Raw genomic sequence first — 19728 nt, forward strand, 5'->3', positions numbered from 1 at the left:
TGAGGTTACTTGGGAAACCTTGGCCCCACCCCCGGCCTGGCTCCACCCCCGGCCCAGCCTCTCCGGGCCCAGCTTCCCCAGCTGCCCTCTCCGGAGGGGTAGGTGCACCGGGGGAACCCTGGGGATTTGGTGGGAGGGGACGGTGGGAAGAGGCAATTCTCAGGGTGGCCATGGGGCTGTCTGTTAGTGAGTCCCTTAGCAGTTGGGGCGCCCTAGGGTTTGTGTGTTGACCCGTGAGTTGGAGTACGTGCCCATATGTGCCTTGGCCTCTCCCAAGGGCCAGCCTCTTCCTGGCAGTGCTTTTGTGTACTTGTCTGGGACTTCGTGTTTCTTTCTTGGGACTGTTGTCTGGGACTGCACGTAGGGTGAGTTTATATCTATCTACTGTGAGGTGCAATGGGGCAGAGATCTGCAGTGGCGTGAGACCTTACCCTGCAGGTGATTGGTAGGTGTGGGGTGTGGAGAGAGGTGGTGGGGCCCCAGGTAGCGCTGAGCGGGGTGGCACAGTTCCCACCACAGCCCTTCTGTCCTGCCCACCTCACCCAGCAGCTCTCCCGCTCTCTTTCTCTCACATTGGGTTTGTACCTCGTCTCTCTGCACCCAACTTCTCTGGATCTCGCGTAGTTATTTTTTGTCTGTGCGTGATTTTTTCTTTGCCCCCCTATCCTCCTCCTCATCCCCACCACTCACCTTGTCCGGGCCTATCCTTGCCAGCGGTCAGAACCTCCGACCCCACCAGGGCAGAGCTGGCTGCCCTGAAGAGAACTCCCGGGCTTTGAGCAGGGAGCCCAGGGGAACCAGGACCTCGGAGTCTGGACCCCAGGGTCCTTGAGAGGACTGGGGAGGGCCTTGTGGAATTATGGGGAGGAACTGGAGGTGGACGTAGAGAGAGGGGTCTGTTCCTACGGCTGGGTTGGGGTGTAGAGGACCAGAGGCTCAGAGGGTGCCAGAGAGAAGCAAGGTTGGCGGTGTGAAGACAGTAGGTCTAGGAGGCCGGGTTGGACAGGTGAGCCCTGCTCCCTTCCCCCATTCAAACTCCTGCTGCCGGACCGGGCGCCGGGCCTGTGGGAACGTGCTCCTTCCCTGTGCCCTGGGGCTGCTCCCCTTCACCTCCCTCTCCAGGAACTGAGCCCAGAAAAGGGGGAGTAGGGAGGCGGGCCATCCCCTCGTGGGGCCTGGGAGTGGGGGAGGCCCTGAGCGGTTAGCCGCTGGCCCCCTGCTTGGGCCCTTCTTCTTTGTGGGGATCCTGGGGGGGGGGTGGGCCGTGGGCGGGTGGAGGGGGATGGGCACGCAGCGCCGAGCCCCCGGCGGGGACTGAGGCACGGTTACCTGGGGGAGGCCGGGGCGCGCGGGGGAATGCGGGGTGGGCGTGGCGGGGCGGAGAGGAGCGCGGGGCCGGGAGAGCGGCGCCGGGCGTGGGAGCGGCGGGGCCGGTTCAGCCCGGGAGGGGGAAGGGAGGGCAGCGGCCCGAGCGCCCGGCGAGCGGGCGGAGGGGGGAGCAGGGAGGGGGGGGCGGCGCCTGGGTCCGAGCCGCCCCAGCCCTGGCTCCTCTCCCCGGAACAGGCCCCCGACAGCTGCTCTCGGGAGCCGCCTCCCGACACCCGAGCCCCGCCGGCGCCTCCCGCTCCCGGCTCTTGGCTCCCTCCGCCTCCCCCTCCCCGCGCCCCGCCGCCACCAAGGAGGCCCCGCTTCGGGGTCGGACGCCGGGGTCTGCCGTGAAGAGCGATGAGAGGTAGGAAGAGCGGCGGGAGGACCCCTGCGGGACGGAGGGTCGGGGGCGGCGGCCTGGGGCTCCGCTGACGCGCGGTGGCCGAAGGATGAGGGCCTGGCCGGGAGGCAAGATGTTCCCGGACTGGACTTCGTTGTCCAGCGCCGCTAAGTCTGTCCCTGCCCGCCTCCACAGTGCTCTGGTTTACTGTCTGAAAATGGGGGGGGGGAACCCCCTGAGCTCCGAGAAAGTGTGTTCCAGCCTTGAGGAAGGACCCCCTTTACCCAGTATGGAGGAACTGAACCCCAGGAAGACAGGTGCTCATATGTGGTCCTACTGAATCATCTCCCGGCCTCCTGCAGAAGTGGGCCTGTCCTCCTACTTGGCCAGTCTCTGCGGGCATCTACGAACTGTTAAGCCTCCATCCAGCCAGTTCCCAGTTGGGCAGCCTGGCCTCAGCCCAGCAGAGAGAGGGCCTGACACCATAACCTGCCAGTGACAGTCGTTCATCCACGGTTGGATGGTCAGTTGGTTCTGCCAGGAGTTACTGTCATTGCCCAGGGAGCACTATCCCCAGTGACCCTCCCCCACTCCCTCCTCTCCAGCCTTCACCCTACAGGTCCCCTGCTGGCTGGACATTCCTTTCCAGCACCTCTACCCCCAGCCAGAGTCTGGTGCTCAGACTCACTGTTGCTGAGGGCACATAGTGTGTCCAGAATTGAGTGGTACAGTGGAGATGAAAGCTGAGCATATGGGAAAATAGAGAAATGACGTTTTTTTTGGTCACTCCAGCCACCCAAGTTTCCTTCTGTTCCCCACTCTCTTGACTTCCCTCTGGCTTGGTCACCTTGAGTATTAGGGGTGGGCCCCAGTTCTCTTGGGATCCTGTGGCTGAGGACCTGAGTGTGTGTCTCACACTGTCCTCTGTAGGAGCATGTTTGTCATTTCATGTTCACAGGTGTCTGAAGGTGACTATTAACTAAGTGATGGGATTGAACTTGAAAGAATGCCGAGGTGTGGATGGAGGTGATGTGTGCTTGAGTGTCCGTCCGTGTTTGCCTTGGCTGGGGAGTCTATGTGTGTAATGGATTTATGAGGATGTCACATGTGTCTGTCTCTGAAAGTCTGTAAGACAGTTGTGTGTGTGTGCGTGCGCATGTGTACAGAGCTGTGTGAGTGTTGTCTGGGGTGAGGGTTGGGGGTTGGGAGAAGAGGGCGAAGGGCTTGTGGCAGAGTGTTCCAGCCCCTGGCTTCCAGCCTCCTGCTGCACCCTGGGGCGGCACATGGGGGGCCTGATTGACTGATGGATTGTAGTGGGGTTGGGGTAGGTCTTCTGGGCCTGTCCTTGGTGTTTGTGACCCAGTGGAGAGAAATGGGGTGACAGGGTGTCAGCGAACAGATTGCCCCAGACGTCTCTCTCTGTTTCTCTGCTTGGCTCTGTGCCCTGCGCTTCGAAGCCCGCTCTGTTTACCTCTTGCTTTGTGTTTCTCGCCCTGTCTCCCCCTGCCTTCTATCTTCTGCCTGTCTTTGTATGTCTGCCCCGGGCTCCTCTTGCTTGCTCCGTCTGGCTCTGATGACTCATCTGGGATAGGCATGAAGGTTACCCAGGGGAACAAGGGCCCTGCTGTTCCCGAGAGAGGTGGGGGTGGAGAGCAGCACCCAGGAATTCCAGGCCGGCTGCCTGGGGCTCCGGCAGCTTGCTCCCCTGTGCCAGCTCCCAGACCCCCAAGGGACCAGGCGTGATGCTTCCGGTTCCAGCTCTCCTTTGATACCTGGGTGCCCCCATAACTCAGTCAGCCCCCTCAGCTGCTGCTTTGGAGCTGTGGGGTCTCAGCTGCCTCTTACATTCCTGCCCTAGAGCATTGTGGGAGCAGCTGGAGGAGGACAAAGGGATGGGGGAGTATCCCCCCACTCCTCCTACCTCCTGGGGTGACCTGGCTTCCCCGTCTTTAGATCCGCCCTCATCTCCCAGGCAACTCAGCCTTTTCCTCAGCCCTGGGCTCTTCCTTCTGAAGCAGTCCCCTTCAGAAACTGGGAACTGGGGGGATAGGATGTCGAGGTCTTAGGAAGGGAAGGCAGAGCAGGGAGAGGGGATGGAATACTTTGGACCTGATGGCAGAGAGGATCAGGGTTTGAGGGGTGGCACTAGGGATCCCAAAGGATTCCAGGGCCTGGAGAACTCAGAGCAGACCTCTGCTGGGAAGAAGACAGGTCAGGATCGATTTTCCTGGGCTGGGGCTGGGGCTGGGGCTGGGGTTGAGGCTGGGGAGGGTAGATACCTGGGTTCATAGGGAGTTGTAGTTGGAATGGTTTTCAGGGGGCAAGCTGCCAGGGGCCCAGTGAGGGAGAAAAAAAGCAGGGATTCTCAAGCTTTAATAGGCACAGGTCACCTGGTGATTGTGTTAAAATGCAGACTCTGATTCAGCAGGTCTAGGTTGGGACCTGAGATTCTGCATTTCTCCCAAGCTCCCAGGTGTGGCTGAGGCTGCTGGGTCGGGGGCCAGCAGGGCTACAGAGGACACTGAGATTGGAAGGTTGCTGGGGTCCCCCGCTTCGCTTAGAATTCTGGTCTCCTAGGTGGGGAGGGGACCAGAATTTAGCTCGGTGTCTGGCACATGGGAAGCATTCTAAAAATATAGCTGATGCTGTTAAACGGTGACTGTTGTTGTCATTTCACTGCTATTATCCCCAAAGCAGCCCATCCTGTCTCTTCATTATTGGCTGTGAGCCAGTCTCCTTGACTGCCCTTTAACTAACCTCCCCCCTCATTATGTCTCCTGCAGAGATGTTGCCCCCACCCCCGTAGGCCCAAGGGATCAAGAGCAATGGGGCCAGGGGCCCTCTCATTTCTACTGCTGCTGCTGCTGCTCTTGGTGGCAACAGGAGATGCTGACATGAAGGGACATTTTGACCCTGGTGAGGAGACTGGCTCTTGGGTCTCTGAGGGATGGGGCTTGGGAGACCGAGTTGGGAGCTTTGACCCTCCGTATGCCTGTGTTCACCCAGCCAAGTGCCGCTATGCCCTGGGCATGCAGGACCGGACCATCCCGGATGGTGACATCTCTGCTTCCAGCTCCTGGTCAGACTCCACTGCTGCTCGCCACAGCAGGTAGCTGGCACACCTGGGCTGTCCCGGAGGGAACCCCTGGGGACTCTACTTGCCCTTCCGACACTCTGCCCAAGCCAAGAGGCTTCTGAGAGGGTCGATGCCAATGAAGCCCCCCATAGTACTGGGCGGGGGTATTAAATACTGGAGACAGAGGCAGACCTAGGGCCAGATGTTCCCTGTGACTTCCTGCGCCCTCCCAGGCTGGAAAGCAGCGATGGAGATGGGGCATGGTGCCCTGCGGGGCCGGTGTTTCCCAAGGAGGAGGAGTACCTGCAGGTGGACCTGCGGCGGCTGCACCTGGTGGCGCTGGTGGGCACCCAGGGGCGGCACGCAGGGGGCCTGGGCAAGGAGTTCTCCCCCAGCTACCGGCTGCGCTACTCCCGGGACGGCCACCGCTGGATGGACTGGAGGGACCGCTGGGGCCAGGAGGTGAGGCTGGCAGCGACAGTGCCCACGGAAGGCTGGCTCTCCTCTGTCCCCCCGCTGTACCACCTATCCACTGATGACTCTGCAGTGTACGCCCTCTCTAGCCCAGACATCTCCCCTGAGCTCCATCTAGTGTTGCAAACCTGACCACTTTCCACCTAGATGTATTATGGTCAACTCAAACTTACCATAAACTTCTCAAGCTGAACTTGAGCCCCATTCCCATCCCAGACCTGCTCCTCCCCCAGCATTCTCCAGCTCAGGAAATGGTACCACCATAAGCTAAGATGATATCCCTGATTCCTCTTTTTCTCCCACCTCCTACTTCCAAAGCATCAGCAAGGCCAGTCTGTTCCACCTCCATGATATTTCCTGAATCTGCCCACTTCTTACCACCTCCACCTCTACCCCTAGGCCAGGCCCCCACCATCCCCAGCTAGATGAATGCAGTAGTCTCCAAACTGTTCTTGCTTCTTTCTCTCCTGAAGTCAAATCTCCACCTGGAGGCTACATCTAGGGTACCTGAGAAAATGCAAAGCAGATGCCTCACACCTGGCCCACAGCCCTCTGCTGGCTTTCCTGCTGCCAGAACAAAAGCTGAGGTCCTTTGTGGGTGCAGAAGCTTAGCCTGTGCCGGCTCCTGTCCACATCCCTTACCCCTCTCCCCATTCTCGCTCCACCCGGGCCCTGCTGGTTTTCTTGCTGTTCCTGGTACATGCTAGGGCTCACCCCACAGCCTCAGGACACCTGCACTTGCTGTTCTCTGTGCCTGGAAAGCTCCTCCCCGAGCTGTCCACAGGCTCTCCTCCCTCCATTCAGTTCTCCCCGAAGGTATCACCTCCTCATAGAGCCTTTTCTGACTCCCCACCCCCAGCTGCCTCTTGTTTGTCACAGCTGTTTCTCCTACTGGACTGTCCTACAGGAGAGGGACTGATGCTCACCCCCAGGAATGTGCCCGGCTGGTGCAGAGTGGGTGCTCAGCCAGCATCTGCTGAGTGAACAGAGGGAATGGGTGAAGGAAGAGGGGAAGCCAGAGCAGGGGTGCAGAGCCGTGAGGGACTGGATAGAATCTGGGCACAACAGGACGAGAGACTTAGAGGTCAGGACAGACCATCAGGCCCAGAGAGGTGTCAGAGGGCTCTGCTGTAGCCCCTTGTCTTACAAATGCCTGGCTGTACTCCATGCCTTGGGTGCTCAGTGCCACCCTTCATGGGTCTCTTTGTGGCCATTGTGGGCTGGGCCAGGGAGCAGCTGGTGGCTGGGAAATTACATCCGATCTGGAGCCTTCCTCCCCCATCCACCCCTGCATCCTGGCCCACAGGTGATCTTAGGTAATGAGGATCCTGGGGGAGTGGTGCTGAAGGACCTTGGGCCCCCCATGGTGGCCCGACTGGTTCGCTTCTATCCCCGGGCGGACCGAGTCATGAGCGTCTGTCTACGGGTGGAGCTCTATGGCTGCCTCTGGAAGGGTGAGTCAGTCAGACCCCTGAGGATTCATTCCTGTCCTGGGGACTGGGGAGTGGGAATGGGGGAGAGGGGCATCCAAGATCCTCTGTCCTGTTGGGAATCTGTCACTCTGAGTGAGGAGGGGACTGGCCAGCATTGCCTCCTCCATGCCAGTGGCCTGTGGAGGGGTTACGAGAGAGGGACCTGAAACCTGCCCAGGCCTGATGCAGGGGTCGGGGATGGAGGCTCCGTGCCCCTAACGCCCCTCCTCCCCCTGCCCCAGATGGACTCCTGTCTTACATGGCCCCTGTGGGGCAGACGATGTACTTATCTGAGGCTGTGCACCTCAACGACTCCACCTACGATGGACACACCACACACACCGTTGGCGGGTGAAAGAAGCGGGCCCCGCAGGACATGGAGCCTGGGGTGGGAGAGTGGATGGAGTGGGTGGGGGAGGGGTTTGTCTGGACAGCGAGAGGGAAGAACTGCAGAGAGCGATGGCTTAGGTGGGGCTCAAGGGACAGGACCAGGATTGAGGGATAGCACGGTGACCACTAGCTAATGTGACCCTTTGTGCGAATTAGAGAAAGGCCTGCCTCTGCTAAGACACTTAAATCTGTTGCAAATTGTCACAATAAATACATCGTAGGTTGAGCGGTGTCCCTTAGAGGCAGTGCCTTTGTATAGCATGTGACTTCAAGGTGCCCTAGAGAGTCCTGGGTGGGGGTAAGAGAGAGCTGTGTGAGGTTGGGGCAGGGGTGGGGGGTTGCTGGGCTACGCTGGCCAGGCCACTGGAGGATGGGGGTTGTAGAGCACCCAGATAGGTGACACTTTCTTCTCTTCTACCCTCTTCTTCCTCGGCTCCCCTCCTCTCCAGGCTGCAGTACGGAGGTCTGGGCCAGCTGGCAGATGGCGTGGTGGGGCTGGATGACTTTAGGAAGAGCCAGGAGCTGCGGGTCTGGCCAGGCTATGACTATGTGGGATGGAGCAATCACAGCTTCCCCAGCGGCTACGTGGAAATGGAGTTTGAGTTTGACCGGCTGAGGACCTTCCATGCCATGCAGGTTAAGTGCGGCCAACTCCCAGGGAGGGCTCTGAGACCAGGGTGAGTGCCCTGGGGTGCTCGCTCGGGCTCTCCTGGACTTGACCTTGTGTCCTTCCTTCCTTCCCCCAGGTCCACTGTAACAACATGCACACGCTGGGAGCCCGCCTGCCTGGCGGGGTGGAGTGTCGCTTCAAGAGGGGCCCTGCCATGGCCTGGGAGGGGGAGCCCGTGCGCCATGCCCTGGGGGGCAGCCTGGGGGACCCCAGAGCCCGGACTGTGTCAGTGCCCCTGGGCGGCCGAGTGGGCCGCTTTCTGCAGTGTCGCTTCCTCTTTGCTGGGCCGTGGTTACTCTTCAGCGAAATCTCCTTCATCTCTGGTAAGCCCCTGGTCTCTGCCCAGTTCCCAGCCTCTGGGATTACTAACCCATAGTGCCCTCGAATAACCACTCCCGGCACCAGTGAGACTTTACAAGTAAGGCTGCCCTAAATAATTTGAACACTTCCCTCCCCCTTTCCCCCTGCCTGTCTCAGTCTTTCGTTTATGAGCCCCTCACTCACGACTGATGTTGAGCAGTATGACTGTGGTTGTTAAAATATTCTGTGCTGGTTGAGAAATAGCCTCTTCTCTAAGCCTCCTGACAGCCAGGATCCCCCCGCACCCCGGGCTCTCCTCAGGAGTCCCGCTTCTCCCCACAATCCAGCAACTAAAAGATTAACATCCAGCACCGCCACAACCATCCAGGACCCTCCAGGATCCTGTCCCACCGCCTATCCTGGTTGGTTGGTACATATACTGAGTATCAGCCCTGCTTTTACTCCCCACCCAATAATAGAATTCCCTCGGTCTCATGCATGTGTGCCTCCCTTTCGTCGCCTCCTCCCTATCTGACCTCCCCCTTTTTCTTCCTTCTCCCCAGATGTTGTGAATGACTCCTCCCTGGCTTTGGGGGGCACCTTCGCACCAGCCCCCTGGTGGCCACCCGGCCCACCTCCCACCAACTTCAGCAGCTTGGGTGAGCTGCCCTGGGGCCCCCGCCAGGGCGTGTGGGTCCTGTGTCACCAGTCCTCCCTGGGCCCCCTCAGCCTGGGTGGGAAGCCACCCGTGGTCCTGACCCTTCTGCCTCCACCAGAGCTGGAGCCCAGGGGCCAGCAGCCTGTGGCCAAGGCCGAGGGGAGCCCGACCGCCATCCTCATTGGCTGCCTGGTGGCCATCATCCTCCTGCTGCTGCTTATCATCGCCCTCATGCTGTGGCGCCTGCACTGGCGCAAGCTCCTCAGCAAGGTGGGCAGAGTGGCGTGGGGACCCTTGGGCTACTGGGGGTGGGGCAGCCTGGGGAGGGATGGGCAGGATGTGGGCGTGGAGAGTGAGGCCAGCGTGTGTCGGGACTCCTGCGTTAGTTAGGATCCAGCAGGGACCATAGAGCACAGCCGGATGAGAATAATTTGAGGGAGGCTTAGTAAGGAGACCACGTAGAAAGATGTGGGCAGGGTGTACGTACATCACGAGAAGCAGTGCAGTTCCCCAGGCCTGGTCACTGCAGAGCGGCTACCATCCCTGGGTCTGTGGGGTGAGAGAAGGAGGCAGTTACTGGAAGGCGGGAGGAATCTAGGAGGAGTGTGTGGAGAGGGCGCCTGAGAGGGGCAATGGACTTTGGTTCCAGGATGCAGCTCACCTGGGTCCATCCCTTGGGGAGGGGCTAGGAGAATAAACACCCTGACCTCACTTCCTGTCTGCCCTCCAAACTCCTGCTGGGGCTCCTATCTGGCCAAGCCAGACCCAGCCCGTTGACGCAGTCCACACTGATCGACCTCTTGGGGCAGAAGCCCAGCGGGAGAAGGTGGCGAGTGGAGCTACAGGAGTGACTGGAAGAAGTGCGGCACACCCTAAGCCCACGTCTTCCAGGCCAGAGTCCAGTGGTGGGGATACACGTTACAGTTAATAGTTATGGACTGGTAGGATTTGGGTTGGAATCCCATTGTGGGACATCGGGGAACCCACTTAAATGCCCTTGAGTCTTTCTTTACCTGAAAGATGAGTTAGCAGTACATACGACTACAGGACTTTGTGAGGACTGAAGGAGGGAACACGGGTGTAGGATTTAACCAAGAGCTGGGAAGTGCGCGCCGAGCGGTAGCTGCCCTTAATATTTCCCGTTCCCCATGACAAGGCCGAGCGTCGGGTGTTAGAAGAGGAGCTGACGGTTCACCTCTCTGTCCCTGGGGACACCATCCTCATCAACAACCGCCCAGGCCCTCGAGAACCACCCCCTTACCAGGAGCCCCGGCCTCGTGGGAATCCGCCCCACTCTGCTCCCAGTGTCCCCAACGGCTCTGGTAAGACCTTCCTTGTTCCAGTCCCACCTCCGTCCTCTGCCTGTCTTCTCAGTGTATCCTTTTTCCTCTCCTTTACCATTCCTTTCTTTTACTGTCTTCCCCAGTTTCAACTCATTTTCTTATTTCTGTGTCCCTGGTCACAGCCTTCTATATTACTCCATGTCCTTACCATATAATCTCCCTCAGGAATTTTCCATGCATTACTCACAGTCCCCAGTGCTCTCATCTTGTTTCTGTGTCCCACACACTTCCCTCTCTCATCTCTGTTGTGCCCTCTCATTGTGTCTTTCTGGCTCCTCCCCTCTCTCCTAGACACACTATGTTCATTCCATCCATCTACCTATATTTATATATCCACTCATCATTCATCCGTTTGTTCATCCATCCATATATATTCATACGTCCATTCATCCATCCATCATCTGTTCGTCCGTCTATCACCTATCCATCCAGTTATCCAGCACTCTCCAGATGCTTGTTTTATTCCATTTCTGTCTCTTAGTACATTCATTCTCATCAGCCCTAGTCTTGCCCTATTCTGTGTCTCCCTGTCTGTCTAGCCTTGAGTCTCATCCCTTCCCCGTGTTTCCCCCCCTCCTTCTCCCGACAGCGTTGCTGCTCTCCAATCCAGCCTACCGTCTCCTTCTGGCCACTTACGCCCGCCCCCCTCGAGGCCCGGGCCCCCCCACACCCGCCTGGGCCAAACCCACCAACACCCAGGGTAAGCCCCTCTGCCCCTAGTCTCCGCCAGGCTCCCCGTAACTCTACTGGGGCAGGGAAAAGTCCTCACACCTTGCACTCCCTCCTCTCCCCACTGTGGCCTCTTCTGCTCTCCTGAGCTCCCAAGGAGGAAGCTCTTGTGCCCTTAGCTCTCCTCTGCTGCTGCTTGCTCCTTTTTAAGGCCTCCCCCTTGAGCTGAGGAGTAGAAAGCTCCCTGGTTCTCAGCTCTGTTCCCTTCCTCCTGTTCCACCCCATCTCTTGAGCTCTCCAGAGCCAGAGAGGAGGTTGCTATGGTGGCTCCAGGCTCTCTTACAACCCTTCCTTCACTCTCCCCTCTCTCTAGAGCTGCAAGGAGGGCCTCTCCCCCAGTGCTTGCCCTCTCCCCCCACATGTCCTCTCTCTGCTCACGCCCCCGCCCTTCCTGTCTGCTCTTCCCTTCTGTGTTACCTTCTTCTCGTCACCCCTTCCCCAGGGCCAAGCGGGGACAGCTCTGCTTCCTCTCCTCTGTCTGTAGACTCCATGTTGCGTGGGCTGTGAGGAACTGTTTTCCTCTCCCTCTGTGTGCCCCTGTCTCTGCTTGTCTTTGAGCTTGGTATGTTGGGTCAGGGAGGGCTTGGGTAACCATGGCAGGGAGGATGAAAGGATGAAAGCAACCGGTAGAACGGCTACGTGAATGGCAGTGGCTGGCGGTGAGTGGGTCATGGGTTTGGAAATTGGAGGGTGACTGGATGGCTGGGACCATCCTTCTTCCAATGGTGGGTAGAGGAATTCCACTTGGCAGCCAAGACTTCTTTCATGGTCTTGGACTGTGCTGGGATCCCTAGAGTACAAGACCTTATGACATTCTTTGCTCAACCATTTCCACTGCCTTGAAAGCTCTGTAGCAGCTAGCTCTTATCCCATGCCAGCGCCTTCTCTGTTTTGAGGCTGGCGGGTGGAATACCAAGGAGAGGAGGGTAGACCCAGTCTCTCACCCACCTGGGAGACGGGGCGCCTCTGGGAGACGGGGGTGTGGAGAACCGTGGCTCTTGGGGGCTGTTCCTGATGCCTCGTCCTGTCTTCTTTTCCCTCATCCTGTAGCCTGCAGTGGGGACTACATGGAGCCGGAGAAGCCGGGTGCCCCGCTTCTGCCCCCACCTCCCCAGAACAGCGTCCCCCATTATGCCGAAGCTGACATTGTCACCCTGCAGGGTGTCACTGGAGGCAACACCTATGCTGTGCCTGCGCTGCCCCCAGGGGCAGCTGGGGATGGGCCCCCCAGAGTGGATTTCCCTCGGTCGAGGCTCCGCTTCAAGGAGAAGCTTGGCGAGGGCCAGTTTGGGGAGGTAAGAAGGATTCCTGCCCAGCCATCAGCAGTGTCTGCCTCTCTCTGCCTCTCTTCATGCCATGCCCAAATATCCCCCTTGGCTGGGAAACCATCATCTGTGTTGTCCCAATTGACCGTGTCTCCTTGGTGAACCTTGTGACCCCCTACCAAATCACCTTCTTTCTCCAGGTGCACCTGTGTGAGGTAGAGAACCCTCAAGATCTGGTCAGTCTTGATTTCCCCCTTAGTGTGCGCAAGGAACACCCTTTACTTGTAGCTGTCAAGATCCTACGGCCAGATGCCACCAAGAATGCCAGGTGAGGACCAGGGATGGCATCTGGAAGAAGGGAGGGGGGGAGGCCATGAAGAGAGGGGAGCAATCTAGAGAGAAACATGGTGGAGACCAACAGTGGGGGAGTGTCTGGGGACTAGTGAGTAGAGGTTGGGGAGTGGGGCACTGGTTTGTGGGAGCCGGAGGGAAGCTGCAGGTCAGCCCCTCGGCATCCCACCACCTTCTCCCTGCTTCTCCAGGAATGATTTCCTGAAGGAGGTGAAGATCATGTCGAGGCTAAAGGACCCAAACATCATCCGGCTCCTGGGCGTGTGTGTGCAGGACGACCCCCTCTGCATGATAACTGATTACATGGAGAATGGCGACCTCAACCAGTTCCTCAGTGCCCACCAGCTAGAGGACAAGGTGGTGCAGGAGGACAGAGATGGGGAGGCGGCCCAGGGGCCCACCATCAGGTACACAAGGGGGTCTCCTCCGTTCCCCTCACTCCAGCTTAGAGGGAAAGGGGGAACGTGGGGTGGGCAGGCAGGTAGAGGTTCCGGGAGGGGGCCTGGCATGAGACACATGTGGCCATGTTCATCTAGAACTTGAGGGGAAGAAAGGCTGGAGATTACGACAATGAGGGTGGTGAAGGGACTTGGACCCTGTCAGGAACTTCCCTGTGCTCTCTCGCCCTCACTGTCCCTGAGTCCAGATTGTGGAGCATAACAAAAGCGGTAGCTTCCTGGGGTCGGATGAGCTAAAGAAAGGTTGAGTGGGCATCTACCCACTGGCCTCCACCAGGGCTTTCCATCTGCGCACCAGGAGGAGGGGTAACCCAGTCCTGGGAAGAGGGCTCTCCTTCATCTCCCAGGAATCTGTGAGGTGGGGACGAGTCTAGGGCTGCCCCTATGACCCGCTGTTGTCGGCTTCTACACTCAGCTACCCGATGCTGCTGCATGTGGCGGCCCAGATTGCCTCGGGCATGCGCTATCTGGCCACACTCAACTTTGTGCATCGGGACTTGGCCACAAGGAACTGCCTGGTTGGGGAGAATTTCACCATCAAAATCGCCGACTTTGGCATGAGCCGGAACCTCTACGCTGGGGACTATTACCGTGTGCAGGGCCGGGCGGTGCTGCCCATCCGGTGGATGGCCTGGGAGTGCATCCTCATGGTGAGAGGCCCTTAGAGAGGCGGGAAGGGAGGGGCGGTTAGGGGAGCACTGCCTGCCACTTAAGCTCCGGGATCTTGTTCAGTCACTTGCCTTCCCTGGACTGCAGTTCTCCTCATCTCTGAAATGAGGGTTTGGACCAATGCTCTATAAGGTTCCTTCTGGCTCAAGGGACTGGAGAAAGCAGAGGGTTATGGTGTGATTGGAAAGGGTCTAGGAGCCAAGGGCGAGTGTGAGAGATGGAGTCAGGGTAGCAGAGAGAAAGAGAGATAAGGAGGCTAGAGATAGAAGGCGATGAGTTGGGAGAGTCAGGACCAGAAAATGGGGGGAAGGATGGGTAGAATCGGGAAGAGGTGAGGAGAGGACTAGAGCACAAGAAAGAAGGCAGAGCCAGAGGAGAGGAGCAGGCTTAGTGGGAAAGAGGGCCAGCTAAGGAGGGTGGACCGCCGGGGGTTGGGAGGGAGTCAGGTGGGTGTGAGGATGATGCTGAGTGGATGTGGGGTCCCAGTGGGGAGAGGAGGAGGGTCTCTGTTGACTGATGCCTTTCTCTGCCTCTGTTGCCTTATCCACGCACCAGGGGAAGTTCACGACTGCCAGTGACGTGTGGGCCTTTGGGGTGACCCTGTGGGAGGTGCTGATGCTCTGCAGGGCCCAGCCGTTTGGGCAGCTCACCGATGAGCAAGTCATCGAGAACGCAGGAGAGTTCTTCCGGGACCAGGGCCGGCAGGTCAGAGCAGAGGGGAGGGAAGATGGGTCTGGGGGTCCAGGAGGGCCAGAGCCTGTCATCTTGGGGACTAAAGAACATTTGCTTGCCTTTCATCCACGCTGCCACAATGCAGGTGTACCTGTCCCGGCCCCCAGCCTGCCCACTGGGCCTGTATGAGCTGATGCTTCGGTGCTGGAGCCGGGAGCCTGAGCAGCGACCACCCTTTTCCCAACTGCATCGGTTCCTGGCAGAAGATGTGCTCAACACAGTGTGAATCACAACACCCAGCCGCCCCTCCCTCAGGGAGGATTCAGGGGAGGCCAGCGGCACTCAACAAGAGGAGCTAAGCGCACCCCACTCCATTCCCCCTCCTGACAGCCCTTCACCTCTGAGAGAGGCAGTGTGGCTGAAGGTGGGCTGGGCCTGCCAGGGAGCTGACGCCCTCCCTTCCCCAGATATGCTCTCATGCCCCCTTCCTGCTCCTCTTAGAAGCCCCTGCCACCCACCCAGCTGGCCCTGTGGATGGGATCCTCTCTGACCTCCTCTAGCCATCTCTTGGGGGAGGTGGGAGAAAATATAGGGCAGACACTGGACCTGGCCCATTGGAGCACCTGGGCCCCCCTGGACAACACTGGTACCTGGAGAGAAGGCTGTTGCCCCCAGCCTCTCTCTCTCTCCGTCACACACTGGACCCCACTGGCTGAGAATCTGGGGAGTGAGGAGGACAAGAAAGGGAGAAAGGGGTTCCCTTGTGCCTCCTCCTGGGATTGCCCTCAGCTTTGGCCTCCCTCCTCCATCCCATGAAACACTGGACTTGGGGGTGATCCCTACCCCCCCCCAGCCTCTCCACTTCCCATCTGCCCTGTTGTAGGTAGAACTTCTCTAAGCCTGTATGTTTCTGTGGAATAAGTATTGGGGTTAGGGGGGAAAGAGAGCAATGGCCCATGGCCCTGGGGTTGGACATCTCTATGGTAGCTGCCACATTGGTTTTTCTATAATCACTTGGGGTTTGTACATTTTTGGGGGGGGAGAGACACAGATTTTTACACTAATATATGGATCTAGCTCAATGCTATTTTAATCCCCTGCACTAGGCAGGTAATAATAAAGGTTGAGTTTTCCACAGCTACGAGTGGGTTTCTTAGGGTTTTGGTGAAATCTGCCTCCTGCCCCCCCAAACCCATTTCCTTTCTTCCTTCCCCTCTTTTTCCCTCTTCTTCCCATTCCATTTCCCAACATGTGTTTTTCCCAGCATAGTGTTCTGTTTCTGCATAAGCCAGGCCCTCGCCTGTGGGACCTAAGGTCCCACATGAATATGGAGCTCTGCAGGAGACCTGGAAGGAGGTGGATTAGGCCAGCGGTCCTAACCTTGTCTGACCCATGGACCCCTTTGGCAGTGTGGCGAGGTCTACTGATTCCTCCTCAGAATTATGTTTTAAAACCCGTTTAAAAATATTTCATATATATACAATTATGATTACACATGTGCAACAGGAAATCAAAGCATTTACCAAAATGTTAAAAAAATGAGATAGTAACATGTGCTTCTTTTAAATATATTTAATAATAAGACCTAGTAGCAGGTGTAATAATTATTGATATTTTCAGAAAGTAATGAGCATAAATGATATTCAGAGATTTCTACAGCTATAGTGGGATATGAGAATAGCTGTGGTGTCTGTTAGTGACAAGTCACAGGTACTGCTAATATACTGGGGGTTTTGCTCATACTCATACTTGGAGGAAACGCTAAATTTCAGTTCGAAGTTAATAAAAATAGAGATGTAATTCTCTTCTTGCCCAAATTCTAGGAAACCCTCTCCCACTGTCTGCACCCCAGGGTCTGGAAGTCCCAGGAGGAGAATCCCTGTATTAGACTGATCAAGTGTTCAAATAACAAATAGGTTTGAATTGTTTGAGAGGCAAGCCAAGACCCTAAATTATCTCAGAGGCTTGGAAGGATGAGCCACAGCTGCCAAGAAAACATTTAACAGAGTTCAAATTTGGTTGTAATGAAAAAAAAAAAAAAATCAGTTGCAAGTATGGGAAAAGGCAGACCCATACTGATGGCAGTTCATGTGAAATAAAGGACCCTGGGGTCTCAGTTGATGACATTTACAAAATGAGCCAACTGGGTAATGAGGATGACAATAAAGATAATTTAATCTTCGGTTGTATTGATAGGCCCTTCGGGTTCCAGGTCACAGGTCTGAGTCCTGCTGGAACCTACACAGGTCAGACCACTGTGACCCACAATTTAAGACAAGCACTGACAACAGTTTAGAGGCCAGAACCCAGAATGGTGAGCAAAAGAAGCCACGGCAGTGAGCCGAGAACTCCCAAATTTCTGAGCTTAGAACTCTTAAGCTCTAGACCTGCACAACCACCTAGGGTTCATTTGAATTTCAGTCTCAGCATGTTCAAACCTGCTGCTCCTCCATGGTTCTCTGACTCAGTGAATGGCAGCTCAGCTGTGCAAGCCAGAAACCTGGGCATCGTCGTTGACACCCCTTCTCCCTTACGCTCACCTCCGAAGTCCAGTCTATCAAGAAGCTCTGTTGCCTTTGATTCCATATTTCCCTTAAATTCACCATTTCTGTCTCCATCCCCATCGGAGCACACGCCACCTCCATCTTGCTTGGACCACTGCAGTAGTCTCCCAGAATCTGTTTCTGTTCCTCTCTGGTTTGTTTACAGCCCTACAGCCAGTGTGATCTTTAAACACACAAATCTGACCCCACTCCTTTATTCTAAACCCTTTAATGGCTTCCCATTGACCTTAAAATGAACAAAATGTTCTTGGTCAAGTTTGCCCCTCCTCCCGCTTTGTGCACCACTGGCCTTCTTTCAGTCCTTCCTGCCACGTGGCATTTATAGCTTGCTGTTCCTCAACCTGGGACATAATTCCCTGCTGTTTTTGCCTTGTTAACTCCTGCTGGTCCTTCAGCAATCTTCCCTGACTTGCCCGACCAAGTCAAATAAATGCCCTTGATGCTCTCTGAGCACGACTCTCCTATTTGTAGGACATACTACAGGTGCGAATTTACATGTTTTTTGTTTGGCTGTTTTTTTTTTTTTTTGCGGTACGCGGGCCTCTCACTGTTGTGACCTCTCCCGCCGCGGAGCACAGGCTCCGCACGCGCAGGCTCAGCGGCCATGGCTCACGGGCCTAGCCGCTCCGTGGCATGTGGGATCTTCCCGGACCGGGGCACGAATCCGTGTCCCCTGCATCGGCAGGCGGACTCTCAACCATTGCGCCACCAGGGAAGCCCTGACTGGTTTTTTATAAAATGATGCTATTTACTGAGCACCCTCTCTGTGCCAGGTACCATACTTATTACATATTGTATCTTATTTAATATAACACAGGAAGTAGTTAAACTTATTGCCATTTCACAGAGAAGAAAACCTCTCTTGTTAGGTTAGCAACATGCCCAAGGCAGCACAGCCGGGAAATGGAGAAGTTGGTGGAAAACAGGCCCGTCAGCTCCTGGCTCTGTTCTTTCTCTCCAGGATGCTACCCGAGGGGAGGAGGGCATGAGCTCTCCATTACCCAACACAGGACGTTTTCAAGCACAGGGTGGATAGCCCTATGTCAGGGAGCTCTTTCCACAATCTCAGCTCCTAGGAGCCCAGGCTGATTTTCTTTCTGAAGACCAGTTCCAGGAACTCAGCCTGCGCTCAGCCTGACATCAGACACCTTGCATCCCTTAGGGCAGGGCTCTCCAAGAGAACTCTGTGATCATGGAAATGGTCTATATCTGCACTGTCCAATAGGTAGCCACTAGCCACATGTAGCTGTTGAGTATTTGAAATGGGGCTAATGTGACCAAGGAACTAAACTGAAAACTTTATTTCAGTTAATTTAAATTTAAATAGCCACAGGTGACTAGCAGCTCCTGTTCTGGACAGTGTAGCCCTAGTTTTCCCTACACTGTAGGGAACTGCAACCAGTCTGCCCAGCTCCCCCTTGCTTGCTCTAGTCAAAATGAAGCATATGGCCTATTTGAGTTTAACACACACATAAAAGCCTCTTTTACAGAGATGGCACTGGATTAGGCATGCCATTTTGTAATCTGCTCTTGTCCCCGTCATGATAGGTGGTACATAGCTCAGGCCAGTGTGCAGTGACCTCCTCTGCAAGCGTTGCCCAGTATTCTACATTGCATTCTACCCACATTTTATCTAACCAGCTCCCAATGATGGGCATTTGGACTGTTTCCATTGTTTTCATGCTACAACAACAAACACACTTCAATAAACATCTTTGTATGTATATCTTTGTACCCATGTGGCAGAATTTCAGTATGCCACTTTCCTAATGGGGGAGTTGCTAGGTCAAAGGGTAATTACATTAAAATCACTGGTACATACCGCCAAACTACCCTTAGAAAGGTGTGCCTATGTCAACCCTCCACAAAAATGAGTATGAAAAAAAAATATGAGTATGGTTAAGTGCTCATGTATACTCAAGCCAACAATGAGGTTGTCAATCCTTTTTTTTTTTCTAATTGGACTTTTTATTATTTCTTTAATTTACTTTTCCTTAATTAAGAATGAAGTTGAGAGTTTCTTCATTTGGTTACAAGGCACTTGTATTTCTTCTGTTTATTGCCTGTTATTTCTTAATATTTCTACTGTGTTGTTTCTTTTTCTTATTGCTTTATAAGAGCTCTTTGTATTTTGTCTATTTTATCAAATATTTCTTCCCAGATTGCAATTTGTCTTTTAACCTTACCCAACGTTTGCCATAAGGAAGCTTTGTCAGTTTTGTGTCATTCATTTTTTGAGGATTTTAAACATTGCTAAAGAAACGGAACAACAAAACAAGCATGGGTGGGCTACAAAGTATAACAAAGTCTTAGTTCTTACCATTTTGATTCCTGGTCACTGGCAAATGAACTTCAACTCCCAGTTCGGGCACTTTCTAGATGTCTGGCCGTTGGCAAATTTCTTAATCTCATTGAGCTTCCGTCTTCTAGTCTGCAAAGTGGGAATAACAAAACTTGCCTCATAGGAATGTGGGGAAACGTGTAGCTCTGGCTTTGGCCGAAGACGTTCCCTTCCCTTACCCCGCAGTAGTTTCATAAATCAAATCAGACCAAACAATTGGTTTCTTTTTAAATCTGCATTTATTAGGATCTTCTAATTAAACGGGAGGTGGGGAGGTGGGTGGAAGCATGGAGGACGTGACAATTAAGATTTATTGAGTACTTACGTGCCGAGGAAGGCGCACTGGATCGAATTAACTCCTAATTCGAGAAAATCCTCTGGAAAGTGCATTATTCCGATTTCACGGGGAGCAACTGAGCTCAAAGAACCCAGTTTCGTGCGTCTCCAAACCCAAGCGCCTCACCACCACGTCTTTTCTGCGCCTCCGCCAGGAAGCTCCTAGCGCATTTCTACTCCCAGCGTCCCCACTCCAGCTCGGGTCGGTTAGATTTGCCGTTGGCCGAGAGGGCGGAGAGCTACGCGGAACAA

The 19728-nt window shown here is 55.5% G+C and overlaps 1 protein-coding gene and 1 long non-coding RNA gene across 6 annotated transcripts; one reads left to right on the forward strand and one right to left on the reverse strand.

Moving 5' to 3' along the window:
- Positions 1-80: 80 nt before the first annotated feature.
- DDR1 (discoidin domain receptor tyrosine kinase 1) lies at positions 81-15372 on the forward strand. Of its 5 annotated transcripts, none has more exons than XM_029243218.1 (19): positions 81-98; positions 1564-1732; positions 4492-4624; positions 4715-4817; positions 5018-5246; positions 6565-6712; positions 6973-7081; positions 7570-7756; positions 7867-8113; positions 8654-8749; positions 8867-9018; positions 9905-10070; positions 10681-10791; positions 11871-12115; positions 12286-12413; positions 12628-12843; positions 13310-13544; positions 14119-14268; positions 14381-15372. In XM_029243218.1, exons 3-19 carry the CDS (start codon positions 4534-4536, stop codon positions 14519-14521), a joined length of 2754 nt encoding a protein of 917 aa, XP_029099051.1. In that variant the 5' UTR covers positions 81-98; positions 1564-1732; positions 4492-4533; the 3' UTR covers positions 14522-15372. The 5 variants fall into 5 exon arrangements, with proteins under 5 accessions (XP_029099051.1, XP_029099050.1, XP_029099048.1 ...); XM_029243217.1 differs by lacking the exon at positions 81-98 and adding an exon at positions 148-1006; XM_029243215.1 differs by lacking the exon at positions 81-98 and adding an exon at positions 155-365.
- On the reverse strand, positions 9064-19727 carry LOC114907496. The gene is made up of 3 exons (XR_003796751.1): positions 19466-19727; positions 19120-19230; positions 9064-9297 (listed from the first exon to the last, which is right to left on the reverse strand). It is a non-coding gene; the product is annotated as an uncharacterized LOC114907496 (long non-coding RNA).
- Position 19728: the final 1 nt, after the last annotated feature.

This window comes from Monodon monoceros, unplaced genomic scaffold, assembly GCF_005190385.1.
Source record: "Monodon monoceros isolate NGI ecotype Baffin Bay Population unplaced genomic scaffold, NGI_Narwhal_1 Super_Scaffold_3, whole genome shotgun sequence".
In the NCBI taxonomy this organism is placed as follows: Eukaryota; Metazoa; Chordata; class Mammalia; order Artiodactyla; family Monodontidae; genus Monodon; species Monodon monoceros.

Coding starts and splice junctions, on each gene's coding strand:
- DDR1 (XM_029243218.1), top strand. CDS start 4,534: ATGGGGCCAGGGGCCCTCTCATTTCTACTGCTGCTGCTGCTGCTCTTG. Junction 7,082..7,569: donor ACCACACACACCGTTGGCGG/GTGAAAGAAGCG, acceptor CCTCCTCTCCAG/GCTGCAGTACGGAGGTCTGG. Junction 9,019..9,904: donor GGCGCAAGCTCCTCAGCAAG/GTGGGCAGAGTG, acceptor CCCCATGACAAG/GCCGAGCGTCGGGTGTTAGA.